This window comes from Drosophila nasuta, chromosome 2R (assembly GCF_023558535.2).
Source record: "Drosophila nasuta strain 15112-1781.00 chromosome 2R, ASM2355853v1, whole genome shotgun sequence".
NCBI lineage: Eukaryota > Metazoa > Arthropoda > Insecta > Diptera > Drosophilidae > Drosophila > Drosophila nasuta.
Genome location: NC_083456.1, coordinates 14,835,246 through 14,854,866, shown reverse-complemented (window position 1 = coordinate 14,854,866; position 19,621 = coordinate 14,835,246). Strand labels below are relative to the sequence as shown.

Sequence of the window (19,621 nt, the reverse complement as noted above, 5' to 3'; positions counted from 1 at the left end):
AGTTCTCTGTCACATGTAAAAACATAAACTGACAATTTTAATATTGAATCGGAATATTAGTCACAACAAAATCTCATAGTCTAATCTTTAATCCCATTTATAGACACTGTATACTGTCTGCAATTGCGACCCGGCAATTAAACGGAATATGCTTAATACTAATGCGGGGTGGGGGGTCTTTTTAGCTGCCGAATATAACACAGATTGATAAGACGAACGAGCAGCGACGTCATCAAACAGCCGCGCAGCGCATTGACTTCGCAAAGGCGAAGCGTCCTGACCTTGTGGTCAAAACGAGACCAACAAGTGGCTAACAGCCTGAGAGGGCAAAAGGGGGTTCAAGATTTATTCTCCATTTTGTCAACAACAAACGGTAAATGCTACATATGCATAAAGTATTTACATATATTTGTGCACTCAATGGGGCTTTAGACAGCAACGCAGATTGTTTATGCAAATGTCTTATTTATTTTTAGCAACTTAATGACGAGCGCTTTCGCTTTGTTCGCAAAAAAATGAAAAAAGATACCGCCCCCATCACCGGCGTTTTTTTGCGAATATTTCTTTAAATCCAAACTTTATTTACTTACCTTTCTAGCAGGGAAGCTATTGATGTGGCTGCGATTTAATATAGTGCTTATTGCCTTTGTGCTGTGCAACAAACGCATTAATTGTTAAAAACCGCAGAGCAACAAAGCTAGCACGTCCACAAATCTTTGCAAATTTTTCACACTTGCAATTTTTGCCGGCTATCAATGTAATAGGTATGACTTAAATATCGATATGGAAAAATACCGATTACAAATTACCGACAGTACTACAAATATCTGGCAGCACTGCTGCATAGAATTAATAAAGAATATTTTGATATATTTTAAATTAGCAACAATAAAATAAATTATTTATTGTTAAAAAAAATTTAATTTAAATGATTTAATTATTAACAACTTGATAAAAAATATTATTTACTTTAAGGCAACGACTCTCATCTCTAACACGCACAGTAATTGATAATCTGGCAGCACCGCATTAGTGGAAGCGTCTCTCACATAGTATAGCTGGAATGCAAGCATCCGAAGCGCTTATTTTAAATTGAATTCGATTTAACGAACGAAAACAATGGCTCAACAGCAATTTGATATTAATAAACGTCTCATGACAATGCTAAAGAACGAAATGCGAGCGGGTGAACAAATGAATGCGTGTGTCAAACAAACAACAAAAGTACGCAACAATGTTGGTATGTGTGTGTGACTTCTGTGTGTTATGTATGAAATCAAAATAAATAAATCTTTCTACCTATAATAGCGTCAGTTAATGAAACAATTGAGAAACAGAAGCGTGCATATGAAAAGATTAACGCAATAACACTCAAACGACGCAAAGATCTGGAAGCGTGCGAGGCGCTAGTTGAAGCCGTCCAAGAACAAGTGACGGCGGCCAAGCAACGCAATGATGCTATGCAAGAGCGTTTGGCGGAGATGAGAAAAGAACACAATCAGTACAGGGGATGGTAAGTTTACCTATCACTACTATCATTATATAGATGGAATGTTTACAAACAACACTTCTTGCTTGCAGTGTACGAGTATTATGCGCGGCCACCAACATATTTATGAATGCTAGCGAATTGCCTACCAAGATCAAAGGGGTCACTGTTTCAGGCACCGGAGATCAATGGTTACCCTTCGATGTGTCCACGAGCGATTTAAAGGGCTTAAGCATGCTGTGGAATCGCATTCAATGCAATAGCCCTTATGCTGATAAGTGGAACCAGCTACTACAAGTTGGGAATCCAGAAAGCGAACGCCAAGAAAACGTCAATGTTACAGCCTCATCGATAGTTGAGATAGATTTAACCTCGCCGCAGTCTCAGAGATGATTGGCATATTTTATTTCCCGTATTTATTGTATATTACTAATCTAACGAAAGTGCAAAGTATATAGTTCTAACTTGTTCTAGACAGATGAGACAATGTTTGATTGATTTCTAGATAAAAATAAATCTATTTTTAAGTATAGGCTAGCAATTAATATTAAAACATAGTAATTAAAATTGTCTTTTCCGGTCCTTAACAATTCTATACTATACGTTAATGTTGTTTACATTTATGTCAAGTATTTCGAACTCTAGACGTTCGTTAATTTGTTTTTATAATTCTTTATTTTGCCATATATAGCATGCAGATAGTGAAAGCGACAATTGCTATCGCACAGTGTGTGCCAGAAAATCGGTCAATCGACAAATCGCAAAGATCAGTATTTGCTGAAGCTTCAATTGTAACGCGTCGAAAATGCTAACCGTATTTCTTCTAGCAATATGTGCATTCGCATTTATATATTTATCCTACAAATACGCCACTGATCGTCCCAAAGGATTTCCACCCGGTAAATTAAGCTTAAAATTTAAAGTTGAAGGGTAATATAAATTATTTAAAATTTTTTCTATCAGGTCCTCCGCGTATACCTGGCTTTGGAAGCTATTTATTTCTATTACTTATCAATTACAAATATCTGCACAAGGCAGCGTTAACATTAAGCAAATGGTACAAATCTGATATTATTGGACTACATGTTGGCAAATATCCTGTAGCCGTTATTCACAATGCTGAAGGCGTTCGCGAAATATTAAATAACCAGGCCTATGATGGACGACCTGCCTTATTTGTGGGTCAAATTCGCGATCCTGGCGAAGGCGTTCGAGGTTTGCTATCATATCTTGGTTCAATGATAATATATTTTTACAGCCAAATTGAAATCTGTCAAGTGATTGATTGCACTGTTTGCTGGTTTATTGACACATTACTTTCGCTTTTTTCGAAACGATTAGTCTCAGATTGTTGATAAGAAGCGATACGATTTCAGCGTACTGAATCGCTATTCAAGTGTTTTACAGATCATAAAGTATTTTATGGAATTTTTTTAGGCATATTCTTTCAAGAAGGCGTACTCTGGAAGGAACAGCGGCGTTTTATTCTGCGTTATCTCAGAGAATTCGGATTTGGACGCCGTTTTGAAGAACTGGAGCTGATCATCAAAGAAGAGATCTCCGATATGCTAGATCTGATTCGATGTGGACCTCGGTATCCACACGAACACCATCTAGTTAAACCTGGTGGCTATCGCGTACAATTGCCATTGTTTTTCAATCCGTTCTCGGTCAACTGTCACTTTCACATTGTCTACAACGAGCGACAGTCACGAGCGGATATGGCCAAGTTAGTGCAACTGGTTCAAATGGGATTACAGTTTCAACGTGCATCCGACGATTATGGAAGATTACTCAGCATTATGCCATGGATACGATACATTTGGCCAGAGTCGAGTGGATATAGGAAATTAATGCAGTCCAACCAATTTGTTCATGCATATTTTTCCGAATTTGTAGATCGTTATTTGGCGACTTACGATCAGAGTTGTGAACGCAACTTTGTCGACATGTACATTAACGAGATGAACAAGTGTCCACCTCAAGAGTTGGGTTTTAATCGCGAACAGTTCATCATGGGCCTGATAGACTTCTCATTCCCGGCCTTTACTGCCATCGGTGCGCAGCTGTCGTTGATGGTGCAATACTTTCTACTTTACCCCGAAGTTGCCAAGCGCATACAATGTGAGATCGATGAGGTAGTTGGCTGTGGTCGCCTACCAACGCTCGAGGATCGCAAAAATATGCCTTACACAGAGGCCGTAATTCGAGAGAATCTTCGCATTGAAACCCTTGTGCCATCAGATATTCCCCATAAGGCTTTAGTCGACACACAGCTGCTTGGCTACACAATTCCCAAAGTAAGTTTAATTTACTTTCAACTTTGATCGTTTATAACATTAATTCATATTCCACAGGGCACAATTATAATACCAAGCTTGTATGCCTATCACTTGGACAAGAGTATCTGGAAAGATCCTGAGAATTTCAGACCGGAGCGTTTTCTAGATGATGCTGGCAAATTGTGCCTTAAGTTGGATGTGTCCCTGCCCTTCGGAGCTGGAAAACGCCTTTGCGCTGGAGAGACTTTCGCAAGGAATATGTTATTTCTTATGACTGCAGCCATGTTGCAGAACTTCGACTACACTCTGGCGCCAGGTGATTCGCTGCCCGATCTGTCCAAGAATAACAATGGTTTAATAATTACGCCACCCGATTTCTGGGTGCAACTGAAAGAGAGAACACATTAACCACGATATGTAATAAATACATGATAATAAACACTTTTTAACAAAAACTCATGTTTCTGTTTCTGTAATAATGTGGAACTTATGTATCCTTGAATTTAAAACACAACAGCATTTTAGTCTTAATTTATTAGCGTACGAGTATATATTACAATTTGCCTTTAAACCGTTTGAATTAGCTTAGACATAATAGTTTAATCATACTTTGTAAGGTTCTTGCTTTAAGAGTAGTTATTGATATAAGCGATTAACTACATACGACTCTTGCAACTCATCATCATCAACAATTATTGCTTTAAAATTCTAATTATTAACTTAATATAATTACTAAGTATTATAAATAGATTTAGATTATGGGACGCCACTTGGCTCAAGCGTCATTTGGGTACTCGTAATACTGCATGCACCTCAGAAAACATGAACTACAAATCAATAATCCCAAGGTGCATGGCATCAATAGACTATATTTTATATATAGTATTTTATGCACAGGGAGTTTTTCTATTTTTTCACAATGCTTAACAATTAAATCTTAGATTAGTTTAGCTCTTGTGTTAAATATTATTAAACTTTTGGAATTGGGAATGGTTTATAAGGGAATCTTTATTTTCCAATTAATAGTACGCCTGTTTAATAGCGGCGCTGGTAATTAGAAAAGCGGAGCCTATCAATACGAACGTGATGATTTTTAGAGCGCTGGGCCTACCGGAAGAATCTTTTAAAATAAGAAAAATATTAGCAGTTAGTTAGATTAGTAAATATCTTTTGATAATTTTGTTCTTTAAAGTAATTACTTTTTTTGTTGGGCAATACACGAATGCATTGCTTCTGATCAGTGCTGGCCTGGAAACCAAACTTGCACTGACAGACGGAATTGCGGCATTCCACATTCTCAGGATCCTTTTCAACAAAACACTCTGTGGCCTTATTGCACGGTTCGCTCAATACTGTGTGGAAAAAATAATAATTTAAGTATCACTTACTAAAAAGATCCAATTGAAGACAACTTACGGCGCTTCGTCTCGCAGATTCCGTTCTTCTCGTGCTGCTCGTCCGTGCAGCCGCATTTGCCATTAGCGTTGCAACTGGCGAGCAGCGGCTTACATTGCTCATCCTCGACGCAGTCATCGTCCAGCTCCTCAGCTAATGGAATTACTTTCATGTAATAATTACAAGTTACGAAATATTTATTTTACAAACCTTCCTTTAGACACTCATCCTTGAAGTGCACATAACCCTTACGGCATTGACAGGAGCGAGCCTGCTCCGAAGTGCTATTGCTGCGCTCCAGACAAGCTGTATTGTCGGCAATGCATTCGTCATCCTCTGAGCAGTCGGCGCCAATACCTTGAAAAAAATTAAAAATATATTTAAATGTAACCATTTAGTTCGACAAGCTCGCAACTAACCTGCCACACAAGCTTCGTCCTTTGCGAAATAGTTATCCTGGCACACACAGAAGCGATTTGAGCAAATGGAATGATCCACAAGACAACCATCGTTGGACTCACACTCTGCCCCCAGACCATCCTTGTACTCGCAGAGCTGAGTGATCTCATTGTATTGTGCATATTCCTCGCAGGTGCAGCGTCTGGGTATCGTTGGATGGCAATAGGAGGCACCGAAGGGACTGCATTGGCTGTTCGATGTGCACGACAAATGATACTGAATGGCTGGAAATGAAAATATACATTTAAATAGTTTCAAAAATTTATATTTCTTTTGTCACTCACGTTTTCTGCAGTTGCGCAAGTCGCGTTCGTAGAAATAATTCTTTTGGCATATACAAGTCTTGGACAACTGATCGAACTCATATTCGCATTCATCGCTGCTCTCCGCTATCTCACCCAGTTCTTGCAATAAAGATAATATGGTCAATATAATATTATTTTGAACTCCTTAAACACGTTTTACCTGCAAAGCATTTGCCATTCCGCGCATAATATCCCTGACGGCATAGACAGATCTTATTGGTGCAGATCGAGTGAGGCAAACCTGTGCAGGACTTGCCATTATCTGTGCAACTGCTGCCATCTGAAATATACAATGATGAATATAAGATGGTCTAATGAACAAAATACATATATAAGACTAATTAACTAAATCGTTATGTAAATTTATGAATTGTATGTAATTGCACATCCGAAGTAATTAAAAATTAAGAAATATTATTAACTATAATCAAATTATTATAAATTATTTGAACATAATAGTCCATATGCAAAATATTTATTATTAATATACAACAAAGTTTCCCCAACATCCCTGATAGCTTTTGGTATGACTCAAAGTCAGAGAATTTGTATAAAATAAATGAATTGTTGTAAAATGCAGGAATTTAACGATTCTTGACCTAAGTCAGAACCTTGCCCAATTCTTTGGTTAACTGAAATGTTTACTTATGAAGAACTCACACCTTTTTTAACATCGTGCCTTACTCAATACGATTTGTTGTGATGAAATTGCTACGAAATACTCTCTTCACTTCTCTTTGGCAATTGAATCAAATTCATTGTTATCAATACAAATCTGATAAGTTTGCCGGCTCTCTCTTCAAGGTTGCTAAACAGCTGTTTATAGTAATATCAGCATGATGCAGTTATTTTAGATAACCACATGTATGGAGAGCTTTCAGAGCTTTACAAGAGCTATAAAAGTAGCGTCACATCAGAGAATTTAAAGCAGTTATTCGCTTGCAAGTAACAAGAGCATATTCGTATATTTTATAAGAATGAATCGTTGGTTGAATCGTGTGGCTGTTGTGACTGGCTCCAGCTCTGGAATTGGCGGTGCCGTCTGCAAAGATTTGGTGGCCAAGGGCATGATTGTTGTGGGCCTCGCGCGTCGTGAGAATCGTTTGCAAGAGCTGAAGTCTGAGCTTCCAGCAGATCAGGCAACTCGCTTCCATTTCCGCAAATGCGATGTGAGCGATGAGCAGCAGGTGATCGATACCTTTGCCTGGGTGGATCAGACACTCGGTGGTGCCGATGTGTTGGTCAACAATGCGGGCATTGTGCGTTTTTCACCCATCATCAAGGAGGGCAATAGCGCCGATCTGCGCGACACACTCAACACTAATGTGATGGGCGTTGCGTGGTGCACTCGCCAGGCCTTCCTCTCGATGGAACGACGAAAGGTTAATGATGGTCATGTGGTGATTGTTAACAGCATAGCTGGTCACAAGATTCCACAATTTACTGGCTTTAGCCTAAACATGTATCCACCCTCAAAGCATGCGGTCACCGCCATGACCGAAGTGCTGCGTCAAGAGTTTCTGAGCAAGGGCACCAACATCAAGATTACGGTACGCATTGCTTAAAATATTTCTGATATTTATCTAAAAATGTATTATTTATGCAGAGTATCAGCCCTGGCGGTGTTGATACCGAAATTGTTGACAAGAGTCGCATTCCTAATCTGGATGAATTCCCCATGCTGCGTTCCGAGGATGTGGCCGACGCCATCAGCTACTGCATTCAGACGCCACCAAAAGTGCAGATTCATGAGCTGATCATTAAGCCGGTGGGAGAGAAAAACTAAACTACAATTCGCGAATTATGAGATACTGCAAATTATATTGCTTGATAATTAAAATAAACTTCTTTTAACCTCTAATTAATCTCTGTTGTAAGTTTACAAAGTGCAGTTTCCCTTTCGAGATTAAGATTGCCTATATTAATTGCTGATAATTCAATGCAAGTTCTAATATTAGTACTATTATTATTATTATTAGAGATTAGACGCGATCTATGTAGCATTTGCAATTGTAGAACAACCTAATCATTAGTTGAATGAAAATTTGTGATAATGTTATCAGCAAATTGTTCTAAATTAAAAAATTATTTCAATCTTTGTTGTTAGATTTTTTGACAAAACAATCAATTGTCAATTGGTTAGTCAATTAGTCATAAAAAGAATTGAAAATACTACTTACATTTCTTGTCATCAGCATCGTCGTCATCGCGGCTCGATCCCAGGGTGGAATAAGTTTTAATATCTTCATTATCGTATCTAAAGATGGCCGGCAAACGTCTGCGATTATTCTGGGTATTTGTGGATGTTCGTCGACTGCTGGTCGAAGTGTTAGTCGTTGCGGTTGCCACATTCTTAACACTGGGTCCCAACTCTTTAAGCTCGTACTTCTCGATGCTTGTCTGCACAGCAATTTCACGTGATCGCCGAGGCGTTAACAGCAGCTCACTGTCACTGTCATGGAGCAGGGATAAAGTGGCCTGAGCAGCAGCATCCTTGTGCTTGGGCGAACTGTGCACAAATGCCTTGGCAAACTGTTTTCTTGCGAGCGCCGAGCTGGTGGGCAGGATTGCAAAGACGGTGGAATCAGTAATGGGTGTAGTCCACTGAGTAGTATCCGCTGTAGTCTCGGGTGTAGTGGCCGTTCCAGTTGATGGAGTAGTGTCTGCTGTAGTCTCCAAAGTACTGCCCGCTGTAGTCTCGGGTGTAGTGCCCGCTGTAGTTGCTGGAGTAGTGCCCGTTGTAGTCTCTAAAGTACTGCCCGCTGTAGTGGTCGCTGTAATCCCTGGCGTGGTGTCCGCTGTGGTGCCTGTTGAGGTGCCCGCTGTGGTGCTAACTGTGGTGCTTGTGCTCGACTCATCGGCAACCGTGCACACTAATCCCACGCAGGTGGCACTGGCGCCCAGTGCATCACAGTCCGCATCAACGACGCACGCATCGTTCTTTTCTGTATTTAAGATAAAACCATAAATCAAAACCACTTAGGAATTAATGTGCTTAGCTTACCCATTGATTTGCGCCGACATATGTTTCCATATCTGTGATAATAGCCATTTGCACAAGCACAAACGCTCTCCTGGCAGCTGACGGATGCTCGATCGTAGCCAAAGAAGCAGTCCAAGTCCTTAATTGTACGTTTAACTTAGTTAAATTCAATCGAATCGATTTATTATATATCATATATTTTATACCGTCTCGCAGGGCTCGTTGAGTCCGTTCAGTGGCCTACATTTGCCTAGCAGATAGGTTTGGCCATCGGCGCAATCGCAGACCCCGGTTTTACAACTGGCTCCTGTTGGCATAAGATTGCATTGAACAGAGTCTTGGCATGCGTCACCAATCTGCGAGCTGGTCAAGCATTGTGTGTAATTCTCGGAGAAGACCGTATCAAAGCTGGAGCACTCGCATTGACTGGTTTCGGTGCCACAGCTGGAGCCATCAGCTGTGCAGTCTGCGTCACTTTCACATGGCCAAATCACAGCCAATGCACCGCCGTCTCCTAAATTAAATAAAGACACAATTAGCACTTATCCTATTTTAAGATTGTTCTTTCATTTTGTTGTCTCTGCGATGCATGCCTTGACGCCATCGCTAATATCGACCAAAATAATTTATATTTATCTGACAAAGTTATACCTTCAATAATTTAATGAAGTGAAATATAATTGCCTTCTCAAAGGTCAGACGAATCAAATTATTTTACACGGTATAGATAATTATTGATTTCTTAACAATTTGGGTCAAAAAGGGTTACATTATTCATTATAATCAGGCGTAAATGAAATGTACTCCACGATTTCCCCTTTTTTCATTCATAACTCAAGAAGTTGTGTTCAATTGAAAGGGACGAGCAAAACAGTTTGTGGTTGTGTTTAATAGAACATACCTTTTTATCAAAAGTTTGTTTAATTCAACATTCAATTGACTTATTACTCGAACACTAATTTTAGATTCGAGTAACACTCTAAATTTATTTAATGCCTTATACACACTAAGCTTGATTTATGTATTCAAATAGTTTCCTTAAATTCTTTAAAAGAAAAAATTAATTGTTTTAATTATTTGCTACGCCAAAAAGTATGCAATATATTTTTTAAAGTTGCTTAAACGCTTTGGAACAAGATGGGATTTTATCAATTACTTATTTCCGTCGACCCGCCTAAGGCCTTCGCAACCTCATCGTCGTGGCCCAACTGTTAATTAACTGATTAAAAATCCCACTTTCAGCTTTAATGTTGGCAGCATTTTGCGGCTGTTACGGTTTCCAGCACGCAAGCCAGCCTGCAAATATGTATTACGTATACGCCAACAACTTCCGGTTGTTGCAAGCCAAAGCCAAAGGACAAATAACAACAATGCCAACAAACGGAGGGTGTGGGGGGAAAATAAGCCGCATACAAAACAGCTTTTCATGAAAAACAAGAACGCTAAAATTCGCTCGTCACTTTGGCACTTTAATTTCCATTTTCCGTGGCCTGCAAAACAATTTCTCAAGCCGAATAGCGTTAGGCCTTCGAAGGAGTGGGTGCTTGGGTCAATAGGGCACAGCACTTGACCTTGATTGCGTTTGCATTAATTACTTTTGTTGTTTAATATTATGACTGACTTGGTCACTGTTATTGTTTTCTTTTTTTATTTTGTTCTTGCTCCATTTGGTTTTGTTTCTTTTTTCTTTTGTTGTTTCCTTTTATTATTTGTATTCCAATTGGGCTGCCCTTTGAATGGGCGCCTCACACTCATTGTTTTTGCACTGAACGACGACTTTAATTCAATTACCGGCCATTGCCCACAATGATTTGAATACTTTGGAAGTTTTTTTTGGGTGAAGCGAGAGAGATGGGAGTCAAAACTGTTTGGGCTTTCCAAATTGCTTGTTTATATAGTAGTATATATGTATGTATGTACCTTGTGGATTAAGCAAGGCGCACAGGATACCGAGTGTTACAATAAGTTTCAGTTTTTCCATTATTTGCACAGTTGTCGAATTAATTTGAAATGAAATTGCACGTCGGGCCACAACCAAATCGCTACTAGAACTAAACTTTCCCAACATGGAAAGCCCATTTCTGCTGTGGTCGGTAGTAGCAGCTCAATTAAGTGTTTGATTACGCTAATCTTATCGGAAGTACCAAAATGTACAGAAATGTACATCGATTTGGTTTTTAGCACTTTTGGCCATATGCCAATTGAGCAATTTACGATGATGGTACGTCTCGTCAAGTTAATCACCATTGTTCTCGTCGGCATTAAGTTCGGCTTTAATTTTGTGATAAGCGTGTTTTTGTTGCCAACGCGCTAAATTAAATGATAATTACTCATGCTAAACATTTCACTAATGTCACAATCTGACGAATTCGTCTTAATCAGTAAGAGGGCTACCTTATCAATATCTAACACCTGGCTATGGACACCTGGTTCATATATTTATTGAACACACTAAACATTTTATAATTTTTTCGATCCCAACAACAATGTTAACGCCAATTTTCCCAAGTGTTCAGCCTAATGGCTACCGATGACTAAAAAAAAACTCTAGTATAACATATAGTATCAAACTGAGGCGGATTTGTGTGGCAGCTGTACGTCTGTTTGTCTGGTTGACAAATTAAGAAAAACCCAAAATCGATATTTCAATGCAAATGATAAATATGTGTATAAATGTATATATTAATATGTTACATGCATACACCTATCGAATGTCCTTGATAATAAATTTCCCATTAAGCTCCATTGATAACTGTTATTCATTATTTATAATTCCATGTGTTATTCTTAAGTAAACAAAATAGTGCAGACGGAAATAGCACAAGAGTGTGGGGGACCAACAAAACCAGAACATATGATAGTCGGAATGTATCAACGTATGTATGTAATTATATAGGTGAATGTGTGTGAATGTGTGCGTGTGTCTGCGTGAGTGTGCGCATGTGAAGTGTCACGAACTGAAGTCATAATTGCTCCGCTAATTGATTAACTGATCCTTGACAACATACTTTTACTCTAACGTTGAGTAGCATTAACATTAATAGGAAATTAGTGACACATTAACGACCTCGGAAATATTTTAAATTTTAAACTTACATCAAAACATACAAATGAATTTAGTATTTATAATTTCGAAATTTAAATTCTATTGCAAAAGCATTCACAACACCGTAAAATCTTTTCTAAACTACAATTTATATTTCAAGCTGCATGTTAATATAATTTAGACCATTTGTACTTCCTTTCTCTTGCTAGACTGCGCCTATTTTCTCCACTATCATCGAGTTAGTTGCCTCACAAGTCACCACTTTTGTGGCCTGTTTGGTGTCTTTGCTGCTTCAGACATAACGTGAAAAGACATTTTGTGGCTGTAAAAAGGCTTTGACACGCACGCGATGAAGGTGGAAATACCAACGACAGGTGCAAGCAAGGAAAGTCCTGCCATCTAAGCAACTAACATACATAACTACCATCCTATCCACACAATCTTCACCGCATTGCAAGGCACAACATCGCAGATAACTATTTTAATGCAATTTGTGTGTTAATGAATTCACAAAACCAAAAAAAAAAATGAAAAATTCAACTCGAATAATTTGGTTAACAGATGGCCTTCCTCCCACATGCAGTCTTAAGTAGTTCACGGTCAGCTGACAATTTCATGTCGCAGTGCGTATTTCTTAGAACTTTTTAATGCTCTTACAGCATTTTGTAAAACAAATTTGTTATAACTTTTCACCGTCATTTAACTTAACATTACAAGTATATTGTATTCAATGGCGTTCCGAAAAATAATATCGTTGAAAGTCCGCAGTTAGTAAACTGACAAACTTAATAAAACGTAAAGAGCATTCTCATGGTACTCTTACTAAATTCTTAGATAAGTTATAGAACCAGCTGAGAAATTGATTCGTAAGGAGGGAGAAATGGGAATTGGGAACATGCCTGATTATTATAAACAAAGTTACATTTATTGTGTACTAAATGACCTCTTATTAATGGTGTGTGTGTGTATGTGGGTGTGAGATTATGTTCATATGTATATTGGTCGCATGTATCCGTGTCATGCACACATACACACACACAGACACACTTTCACATATAAGTATGTGGGGCAGAAATAGTGCTTTTGGTGTTTTGGTGGATATAATGAATTGGAATGCGCTGAGCAACGGCGGTCCGCGTATAATGACCTCCACGACCCTTTTTATATTGTAGCACACACTTTTATTCCACTTACGACATATTTTTTTATTCAATCAATACTCATTAAATTTTCCAAAAACTTGTAATTATTAACAATAGCGACGCGTCGGCTGACAGGCACCGAAAACTTTATTCGAAACGAAATTGGGGCTATTGTGTTTCTTTTTTTTCTTACAATGCCCTTAACGAAACGTTTACGATAATTTTCTTTTTCTCTTGCTATTGCATTGATATTGATATTTAATTCAAAGAACGTCAAGTTCTTTATTCAAACATTTTCACTTAACACACGAAATAATTTCAGTAAAATTTGATTAAATTTCTTGTCACTAAAAATATCGTTGCATACTTTTGCGCGCAAGTCGTTTTATTATGAGCAGTATTTCTTCCGCACGGAAATTGTGTTTGATCCTTTCGTATTAAGCTCGCCAGCACGACTGTTTGAACCTTTGCCTTTTGGTCGCCCCATGTGGCACACCTGAGAGCGGAAAATAATAGACGGAGAGAGTAAGAGCGATAGAGAGAAGCGAATAGAAAGAATAAAACGGACTCACGAATGCCTCTCTTACTTTCTTCGGCTGCGATTCAAAATGTTTGCGGTAAAAAGCAACAATTTTTTCTTCCCTTTTTTAGCTTATATGGAAATACCTGAGTGTGCGATGTGTGTGAGTGAAAGTGGCGCATCAAATTGCCGTTGCAAGTAGTAATTTGAGAATCATGAAAACCCAAATTGAAATCAAGTTGCATGCAAACTAAATGATTTCCAAATACAATTAAGGATTGAAGAAAAGCCTAAAAGTAGACTAATTGATTTTACTATAAATATAGTAAATTGATTGCATATTAAAAACACATTTCGATACAACGTAAGACAACACAAGGAACTCACGGGCTATTAAAACATGTAAAATCGAACAGTGTGGGAATAATTGGGTCAAGTGGCCAGTCGAAAGGACAACCAACTTACACATGTACTCTAGTAGTCGAAACAGTGTTTGGTTAAGTCTCGATGGCCCCAGAAAATGTAACAAAACTATGCAACAAATCCGAAAAACAAGAACGCAAGGAAGGCATGAAGTGAAAATGCCGAAAGTGGCAGAACCAGAGAGCGAGCACGAAATGGAGTCGTCTGTGTTGGCCACATTATTACACTATACACTCACTACTCACTTCACTACACTGTTCGCACTCGTAGTGCCAAGTCATACAAGTTATACACCCGTCTGCCCAGTCTTGGCTAATTTTGCTGGCCAGCCAGCAGCAAAGTCAACGTCTCGGTTGTATACTGTATATATGTCAGTAGGTATTATACATGCGTGTGTATGTGTGTGTGTGGGTCCGTAATGTATTATTTGTATGCGACCATTATAGCGCGAAATAGAATTTGTTAGGGCGAGAATAAAGAAATTATAGAAGCTTTGCATAATAAGGCGATTCTACTACACTTTCTTAGGCCCTATACAAATGTGAAATAGAGACGGTTTTGTTTACTTTTATAATTAAAATTAATCTTAATCATGTTGAAAGATCTATACATCTAAACAAAATTTCGACTTTATCACATTTTATAATTGTTCGAATCCACCAATATGTAAATATATTTATTATAAATTTAAAAATTCGATAAATTAAATGAAAATGGAAAAACACTTAAGGTATATCCCAGTTTCAAATTTTTGATTTTAAAACACAAGTGAAACCAAATAAATTAAATTAACTAAGCAGTCGTGTCAAATGTGGGGCTTAAAATATAAGTAAACCAAATAAAATATTAAATGAATTCTTAACTAAGCCCCAGTTTCAAGATTGGGATTGTAAAAAACAAGTTAAATATATTAAAATTAAAATGATAAAAATGCTAAGCAGCAGTGTTAAGTCTAGGATCTAAAATGTTCACCTATATTAAAAATAAAATTAAATAAATAGTAAAAACAGGCAGCAGTTTCAAGTTTATAATTTAAAGCAAAACTAAACTAAATAAAAATTGAATAAAAAAAATTAAAATTTAATAAATCAACTCAGCAGCAGTTTAAGGTGTAGAGTGTTGTGCTAGAAGTCTGACCTTATGCAGGAACCGCTCTAACTGCATTCTGATGGAAACTGATATCAAATGCCTTATAAGAAATGTTACCTAAGGCAACGATTTAATCTTTGGAATAGGGCAGTGCTAGTCTCATATGAGAGTTTTCGCATATTTAATGATTTGCTTCGACTATAAATATTGTTACGGCACGTGGCAGAATGCGACAGATGCAGTTGAGAACCCGCACGAAGGACACGATGTATAAAAATATTTTTATAACCTGGTCTCAAGGCGACCATTAAATTGGGCGCATGTTCTACGACAAACAGTCGAAGGAAGTACTTTGTGTGTGTGCGTTAAATTTTTCATTCATTTTTCGGTTCAAATATTATTATAAGCTAGGCTGGTAGGCAGTCAGGCACATTTGTTTCGGCATTTCCCAACAAACATCATTTTTCGCTGGGCAAATGCCAGTTCCCATGCGAGCCAGCTATGCTATTTTTAGGCCAAAGACACAAAGTGTTCAAGCATTTTAGTTGGGTCAAAACACGCGACACAACTCAACATGCTGGCTTCGCTATGCGAATGCAAACAGTGCAATAACACCCAGGAGAGCTTCAGATACTAGCATATGCGGTTTTCAAATGCACCAACACCACATGGAGTGTATTGTAGTGAGAGGGAGTGAGCACAAGAACGACAACAATGGTTACAAATAGGACATAATAGAAGGACATATGCGTTGTCTAAACAAAAAATCAATCAAAAAGTCAGTAAATACTTATATACTACACACATTCAACCATTTTTTACACACGTGTGTTTCCATGCATGGAGTATGGAGATTGCCACCCTTTCATTCCCCCGTTCGTGTCCTGTGCTCACGGGTTCAGTGCACAACCCCCACCATTATAAAAAATTCAAAATTTTAATCGAAATATAGTGCAGCTACTACACAACAATAACATCAGACAGCAGACAGCAGAAGGCAACACCAACGAACATGGCCAACAAAGCGAGCCAAAGCAAAAATAGAATCTATTGCCCCGCAGTACAACATCATGCCCCTATTAGCGATGCAGCAAAACAGATAACAATATATACACATTGTCCATACCACATGTACGTTGAAATATAAACGCGGTCACAAGCCCAGCTAAGGTGAAAGCCAATTGCATTGTTAGCCGCTTTATCCGGTCAGCAAGTGAGATTGCCCCATGTTCTAGCACCACCCACCCCGCTTCGCCCGCTTGGCGTGCAACGAAATTAGTGGCTCATAAATCGTAATGCGAAAAAGCGTTTGGCTCAAGGCTTCAGAATCTTTAATTAGTTAAACGATATATAGTGTGAAATTGAAAAAAACAAATTGCAACAACTAAACTAGAATACTTGTCGTAGCTACTTGAATTTGAATTATAGTATATACGTAGTCTGTTTCACGATTTATTTGACAGGAAAGCTACACCCTACCCATTAAATACTAATGAGAAATTTGTGGAATGTTTGTGGGCTTGTCGGATTAAATGCGGTGTGAAGACATTTTCCATGTGGATTGCGGACCTCTTGACCTGTCCAACTAACTTGTAATTAAGCTCGGCACTGACTAATTATGATTGGCAAAGTGCCAGTAAAATGTGCTTGACATTTGAGCTAATCCAAGTGCATCATGTAAATACTTTTCGCTGTTCGCTAAGTGCGAAGCACGAATACGCTAATGAGATGAGTCTTAGATTTCATCAAAAGTATTTAAAATTAAAATATAAGATTTGCATTGCCGGTAATAAAAGATTAAAAGTAATTAAAGAATTTAAAAAAAGAGGAATAAAATTTAAGATATTAATAAATAAGTTTTAACAATTTGTTTTTATAAAAAATCTGAAACCTTGAAGAAAGAAAAAAAATATTTCGTATTAGAATTTTTTTTTTTAAATAAAATTAATCGCAAAATTACAGAAATTCTTTTGCTTAATAAAATTGTTCTAAGCAATGTATTTCTTTACATTATTTAACTGATTTTAGTAGAACTTATATTACCCCTTGTCAAAAGATTATGATTACATGGTATTACAAAAAAATAAAAGAGAACACAAGCTTAATCAGCTGATAATGTTTAGCAATGCTCTCATCTCAAGTTCCCTTTCTCAACTATTTCGCATATTTAAAAATCTGTTGTTGTTCCCAAATTCGGTTATACGGTAAAATGTTCTAGTAGATAAGCAGCGCATCGAAAGCTTTTTTGCTTTGATAAACCAACCGCGAAGTCGTGACAAATTGTAAAATAGTTTTGCGCTTAACATTTAAGCCGTCCATTCGTCAGTCAGTTTAATTTAGACAGAAGCACGAATCGGTACAAAACCTATCGCCGTAGTAGTTTCAACTTACTTTCAATCCAATGGTTCGGAATTCATGGAACGTGCCCCATTTGTCGAGCCTGAAAACAGGCGCTTCTCAGGCAACTTCAGCAGCAACATCAGACAGCTCAGAATGTGGTTTGTGGGGCTCGGTTCGACTCACCTACACAATATGCGCCTTTTTGTCCAACATTCTGCAAATGGCTTTGAGGAATATGCTGGGTCTGGTCATCTTGCGTATGGTCAAGGCACGTCCGGAAGATGCACTCCTCTATTCACCGGAATATCAATTTAATAATCTGACAGCAATGTCAAATTGTGGCAATGAAGTGTTTGAGCCATCTGCCCGACTTGATGTCGCTCAGCAAGTGGGTGTTAACATCCATAATTATGATAGTGATTAATGTTCAATATAGACAACATTTTACTCTTAGACGGGTGATCTAAAATGGACGCGTAATCAGGAGCTGACATTTCCGGGCACATTTTACTATGGCTATGTGATAGCATTACCCTTAGCTGGACACTTGGCGGATCGATTTGGTGGCAAGCTACTCTTCATTAGTTCGTTGGCATTGCAAGCTTTGGCCTTCTTATTGCTGCCATTTATTGCACCATTCAGTTACATCGCTGCAGTCATAACTTTGGTGTTAGCTGGCATATTTGGCGTGAGTGAAGCAGTGAAATAAGAAAATTATAAACTATTTTGCATTACCTTAGGGATGTGGAGCACCGCCTTTGTATCAGTTGTTTGTCACTTGGGCTCATCCCACGGAACGCACTTGGATGCTTTCCTTTGCATATAGCGGTATGATCGTGGGCTCCATTTGCATCTATCCACTGGCCAATTATTTGAGTGATTTTGGCTGGAAAGTGCCATTCTTTGTGCTGGGTGGCATTACACTTTTATACGGCATTATTTGCAATTGGTTCATATATAACAGCCTCGACGATCACCCACGTGTAACGGAAGCAGAGCGGACTTATTTGCAGCCTACAAGCTGTGCCCAAGCGCCACAGGTGAGCAGTTGTTATTTTGTATAAACTTGCTTAAAACAGTATTTGCAGCATTTTAGTACACCTTGGAGATCATTGTTGACCTCAGCGCCGGTTTATGCTTTTGTCTTTACCCATGTCTTTCACAATTATGGATTTCTTTTGCTTTCGCTGAATGTACCGCGTTTTATGAGTGAAGCCATGCAGTTCAATATGAAGGAGGTAATTTCATAATCTAATATTTTTATGCAAATTCTTAGTACTTTATTGCAGATTGGTTTTCTTGCATCGGCTCCATTTCTTGGCAGTTTTTTTTCTAAGCTTTTATGCGTCTTTAGCTGCTCCTATTTCGAGGGGCGATTCATTTCACAGCTCGGCTTTTTGCGCCGACTTTTATATGCCACATGTAAGCACAGAAAACTCAGTAAAAATATAAATATTTTGAATTCACCTGACGTCTTTTGCAGGTTGCTGTGCTACTATCTGTTTAATAGCTGTCATCATTCTCGCCAGTTGCAAACAGAAGACACTTGTCTTGCTAATGTATTTCCTAGTGGGTCTCACTACAGATCTGGCCTTTAGTGGCGGTTATTGGCCGACTTTATTGTATTTTGCACCATCGTTCGCCGGACTTATTTCGGGCCTGGCCAACTGTATGGCGCATATCTCTGGATTTGCCACTCCGCATCTCGTTGCTGCTTTGGTGCATTCCGTAAGTTAGAACAGTTTGACCACAAGATAAAAAACTAAATAACTTTATCTGTGTAATTTGTGCAGGGCATGAAATCAGAATGGAACTGGGTTTTATTAACTTATATATTCTTTAATGCTCTCGCCATGATTGTTTTTGGACTGTTTAGTAGTTCAAAACTTCAGGAATGGGATCCTCGATGTCAACAAGACACAAAGACATCAAATATTAGCAATTCTAACAGAAAGCCATCGAATACCTGTTAAATAGAATCATGTATTTGTAAATTTATGTTTCATTTATTCACTCTATTTTATTGTAAGTGCAAGCGTAAAGTTAAATTATTATATATTAAATTATCTGTTTGTAAGTGTATATTGTTTTAATTGAATTGAAATATAGAAGCCTATTTATTTGAATCGTAAATTGTACTTTACTGTG

The 19,621-nt window shown here is 38.1% G+C and overlaps 5 protein-coding genes across 5 annotated transcripts; 4 read left to right on the top strand and 1 right to left on the bottom strand.

The window, feature by feature from the left end:
- Positions 1-72: 72 nt before the first annotated feature.
- Positions 73-2,035, top strand: LOC132784563 (kinetochore protein Spc25). Its single transcript, XM_060790246.1, has 4 exons — positions 73-373; positions 976-1,240; positions 1,309-1,513; positions 1,582-2,035. The coding sequence occupies exons 2-4, from the start codon at positions 1,120-1,122 to the stop codon at positions 1,880-1,882; spliced, it is 627 nt and encodes a 208-aa protein (XP_060646229.1). The 5' UTR covers positions 73-373; positions 976-1,119; the 3' UTR covers positions 1,883-2,035.
- Positions 2,036-2,213: 178 nt separating this feature from the next.
- On the top strand, positions 2,214-4,207 carry LOC132786635 (probable cytochrome P450 304a1). Its single transcript, XM_060793211.1, has 4 exons — positions 2,214-2,388; positions 2,453-2,704; positions 2,927-3,789; positions 3,847-4,207. Exons 1-4 carry the CDS (start codon positions 2,295-2,297, stop codon positions 4,177-4,179), a joined length of 1,542 nt encoding a protein of 513 aa, XP_060649194.1. The 5' UTR covers positions 2,214-2,294; the 3' UTR covers positions 4,180-4,207.
- Positions 4,208-4,276: 69 nt separating this feature from the next.
- On the bottom strand, positions 4,277-10,971 carry LOC132786250 (mucin-13). Its single transcript, XM_060792736.1, has 11 exons — positions 10,834-10,971; positions 9,120-9,427; positions 8,935-9,052; positions 8,111-8,875; positions 6,091-6,210; positions 5,910-6,029; positions 5,586-5,849; positions 5,377-5,523; positions 5,188-5,319; positions 4,971-5,123; positions 4,277-4,891 (listed from the first exon to the last, which is right to left on the bottom strand). Exons 1-11 carry the CDS (start codon positions 10,892-10,894, stop codon positions 4,791-4,793), a joined length of 2,289 nt encoding a protein of 762 aa, XP_060648719.1. The 5' UTR covers positions 10,895-10,971; the 3' UTR covers positions 4,277-4,790.
- On the top strand, positions 6,852-7,775 carry LOC132785501 (farnesol dehydrogenase-like). Its single transcript, XM_060791624.1, has 2 exons — positions 6,852-7,480; positions 7,537-7,775. The coding sequence occupies exons 1-2, from the start codon at positions 6,908-6,910 to the stop codon at positions 7,714-7,716; spliced, it is 753 nt and encodes a 250-aa protein (XP_060647607.1). The 5' UTR covers positions 6,852-6,907; the 3' UTR covers positions 7,717-7,775.
- Positions 10,972-17,377: 6,406 nt separating the features above from the next.
- LOC132785370 (sialin) lies at positions 17,378-19,606 on the top strand. The gene is made up of 7 exons (XM_060791440.1): positions 17,378-17,861; positions 17,928-18,161; positions 18,214-18,513; positions 18,562-18,711; positions 18,763-18,895; positions 18,957-19,201; positions 19,267-19,606. Exons 1-7 carry the CDS (start codon positions 17,535-17,537, stop codon positions 19,444-19,446), a joined length of 1,569 nt encoding a protein of 522 aa, XP_060647423.1. The 5' UTR covers positions 17,378-17,534; the 3' UTR covers positions 19,447-19,606.
- Positions 19,607-19,621: the final 15 nt, after the last annotated feature.

Coding starts and splice junctions, on each gene's coding strand:
- LOC132786250 (XM_060792736.1), bottom strand. CDS start 10,894: ATGGAAAAACTGAAACTTATTGTAACACTCGGTATCCTGTGCGCCTTG. Junction 9,053..9,119: donor TCAACGAGCCCTGCGAGACG/GTATAAAATATA, acceptor CGTACAATTAAG/GACTTGGACTGCTTCTTTGG. Junction 4,892..4,970: donor TGTATTGCCCAACAAAAAAA/GTAATTACTTTA, acceptor TTATTTTAAAAG/ATTCTTCCGGTAGGCCCAGC.
- LOC132786635 (XM_060793211.1), top strand. CDS start 2,295: ATGCTAACCGTATTTCTTCTAGCAATATGTGCATTCGCATTTATATAT. Junction 2,389..2,452: donor TCCCAAAGGATTTCCACCCG/GTAAATTAAGCT, acceptor TTTTTCTATCAG/GTCCTCCGCGTATACCTGGC. Junction 3,790..3,846: donor TTGGCTACACAATTCCCAAA/GTAAGTTTAATT, acceptor CATATTCCACAG/GGCACAATTATAATACCAAG.
- LOC132785501 (XM_060791624.1), top strand. CDS start 6,908: ATGAATCGTTGGTTGAATCGTGTGGCTGTTGTGACTGGCTCCAGCTCT. Junction 7,481..7,536: donor GCACCAACATCAAGATTACG/GTACGCATTGCT, acceptor TTATTTATGCAG/AGTATCAGCCCTGGCGGTGT.
- LOC132785370 (XM_060791440.1), top strand. CDS start 17,535: ATGGTTCGGAATTCATGGAACGTGCCCCATTTGTCGAGCCTGAAAACA. Junction 18,162..18,213: donor TGTTAGCTGGCATATTTGGC/GTGAGTGAAGCA, acceptor GCATTACCTTAG/GGATGTGGAGCACCGCCTTT. Junction 18,514..18,561: donor GCTGTGCCCAAGCGCCACAG/GTGAGCAGTTGT, acceptor CAGTATTTGCAG/CATTTTAGTACACCTTGGAG.
- LOC132784563 (XM_060790246.1), top strand. CDS start 1,120: ATGGCTCAACAGCAATTTGATATTAATAAACGTCTCATGACAATGCTA. Junction 1,241..1,308: donor AAAAGTACGCAACAATGTTG/GTATGTGTGTGT, acceptor TACCTATAATAG/CGTCAGTTAATGAAACAATT. Junction 1,514..1,581: donor CACAATCAGTACAGGGGATG/GTAAGTTTACCT, acceptor TCTTGCTTGCAG/TGTACGAGTATTATGCGCGG.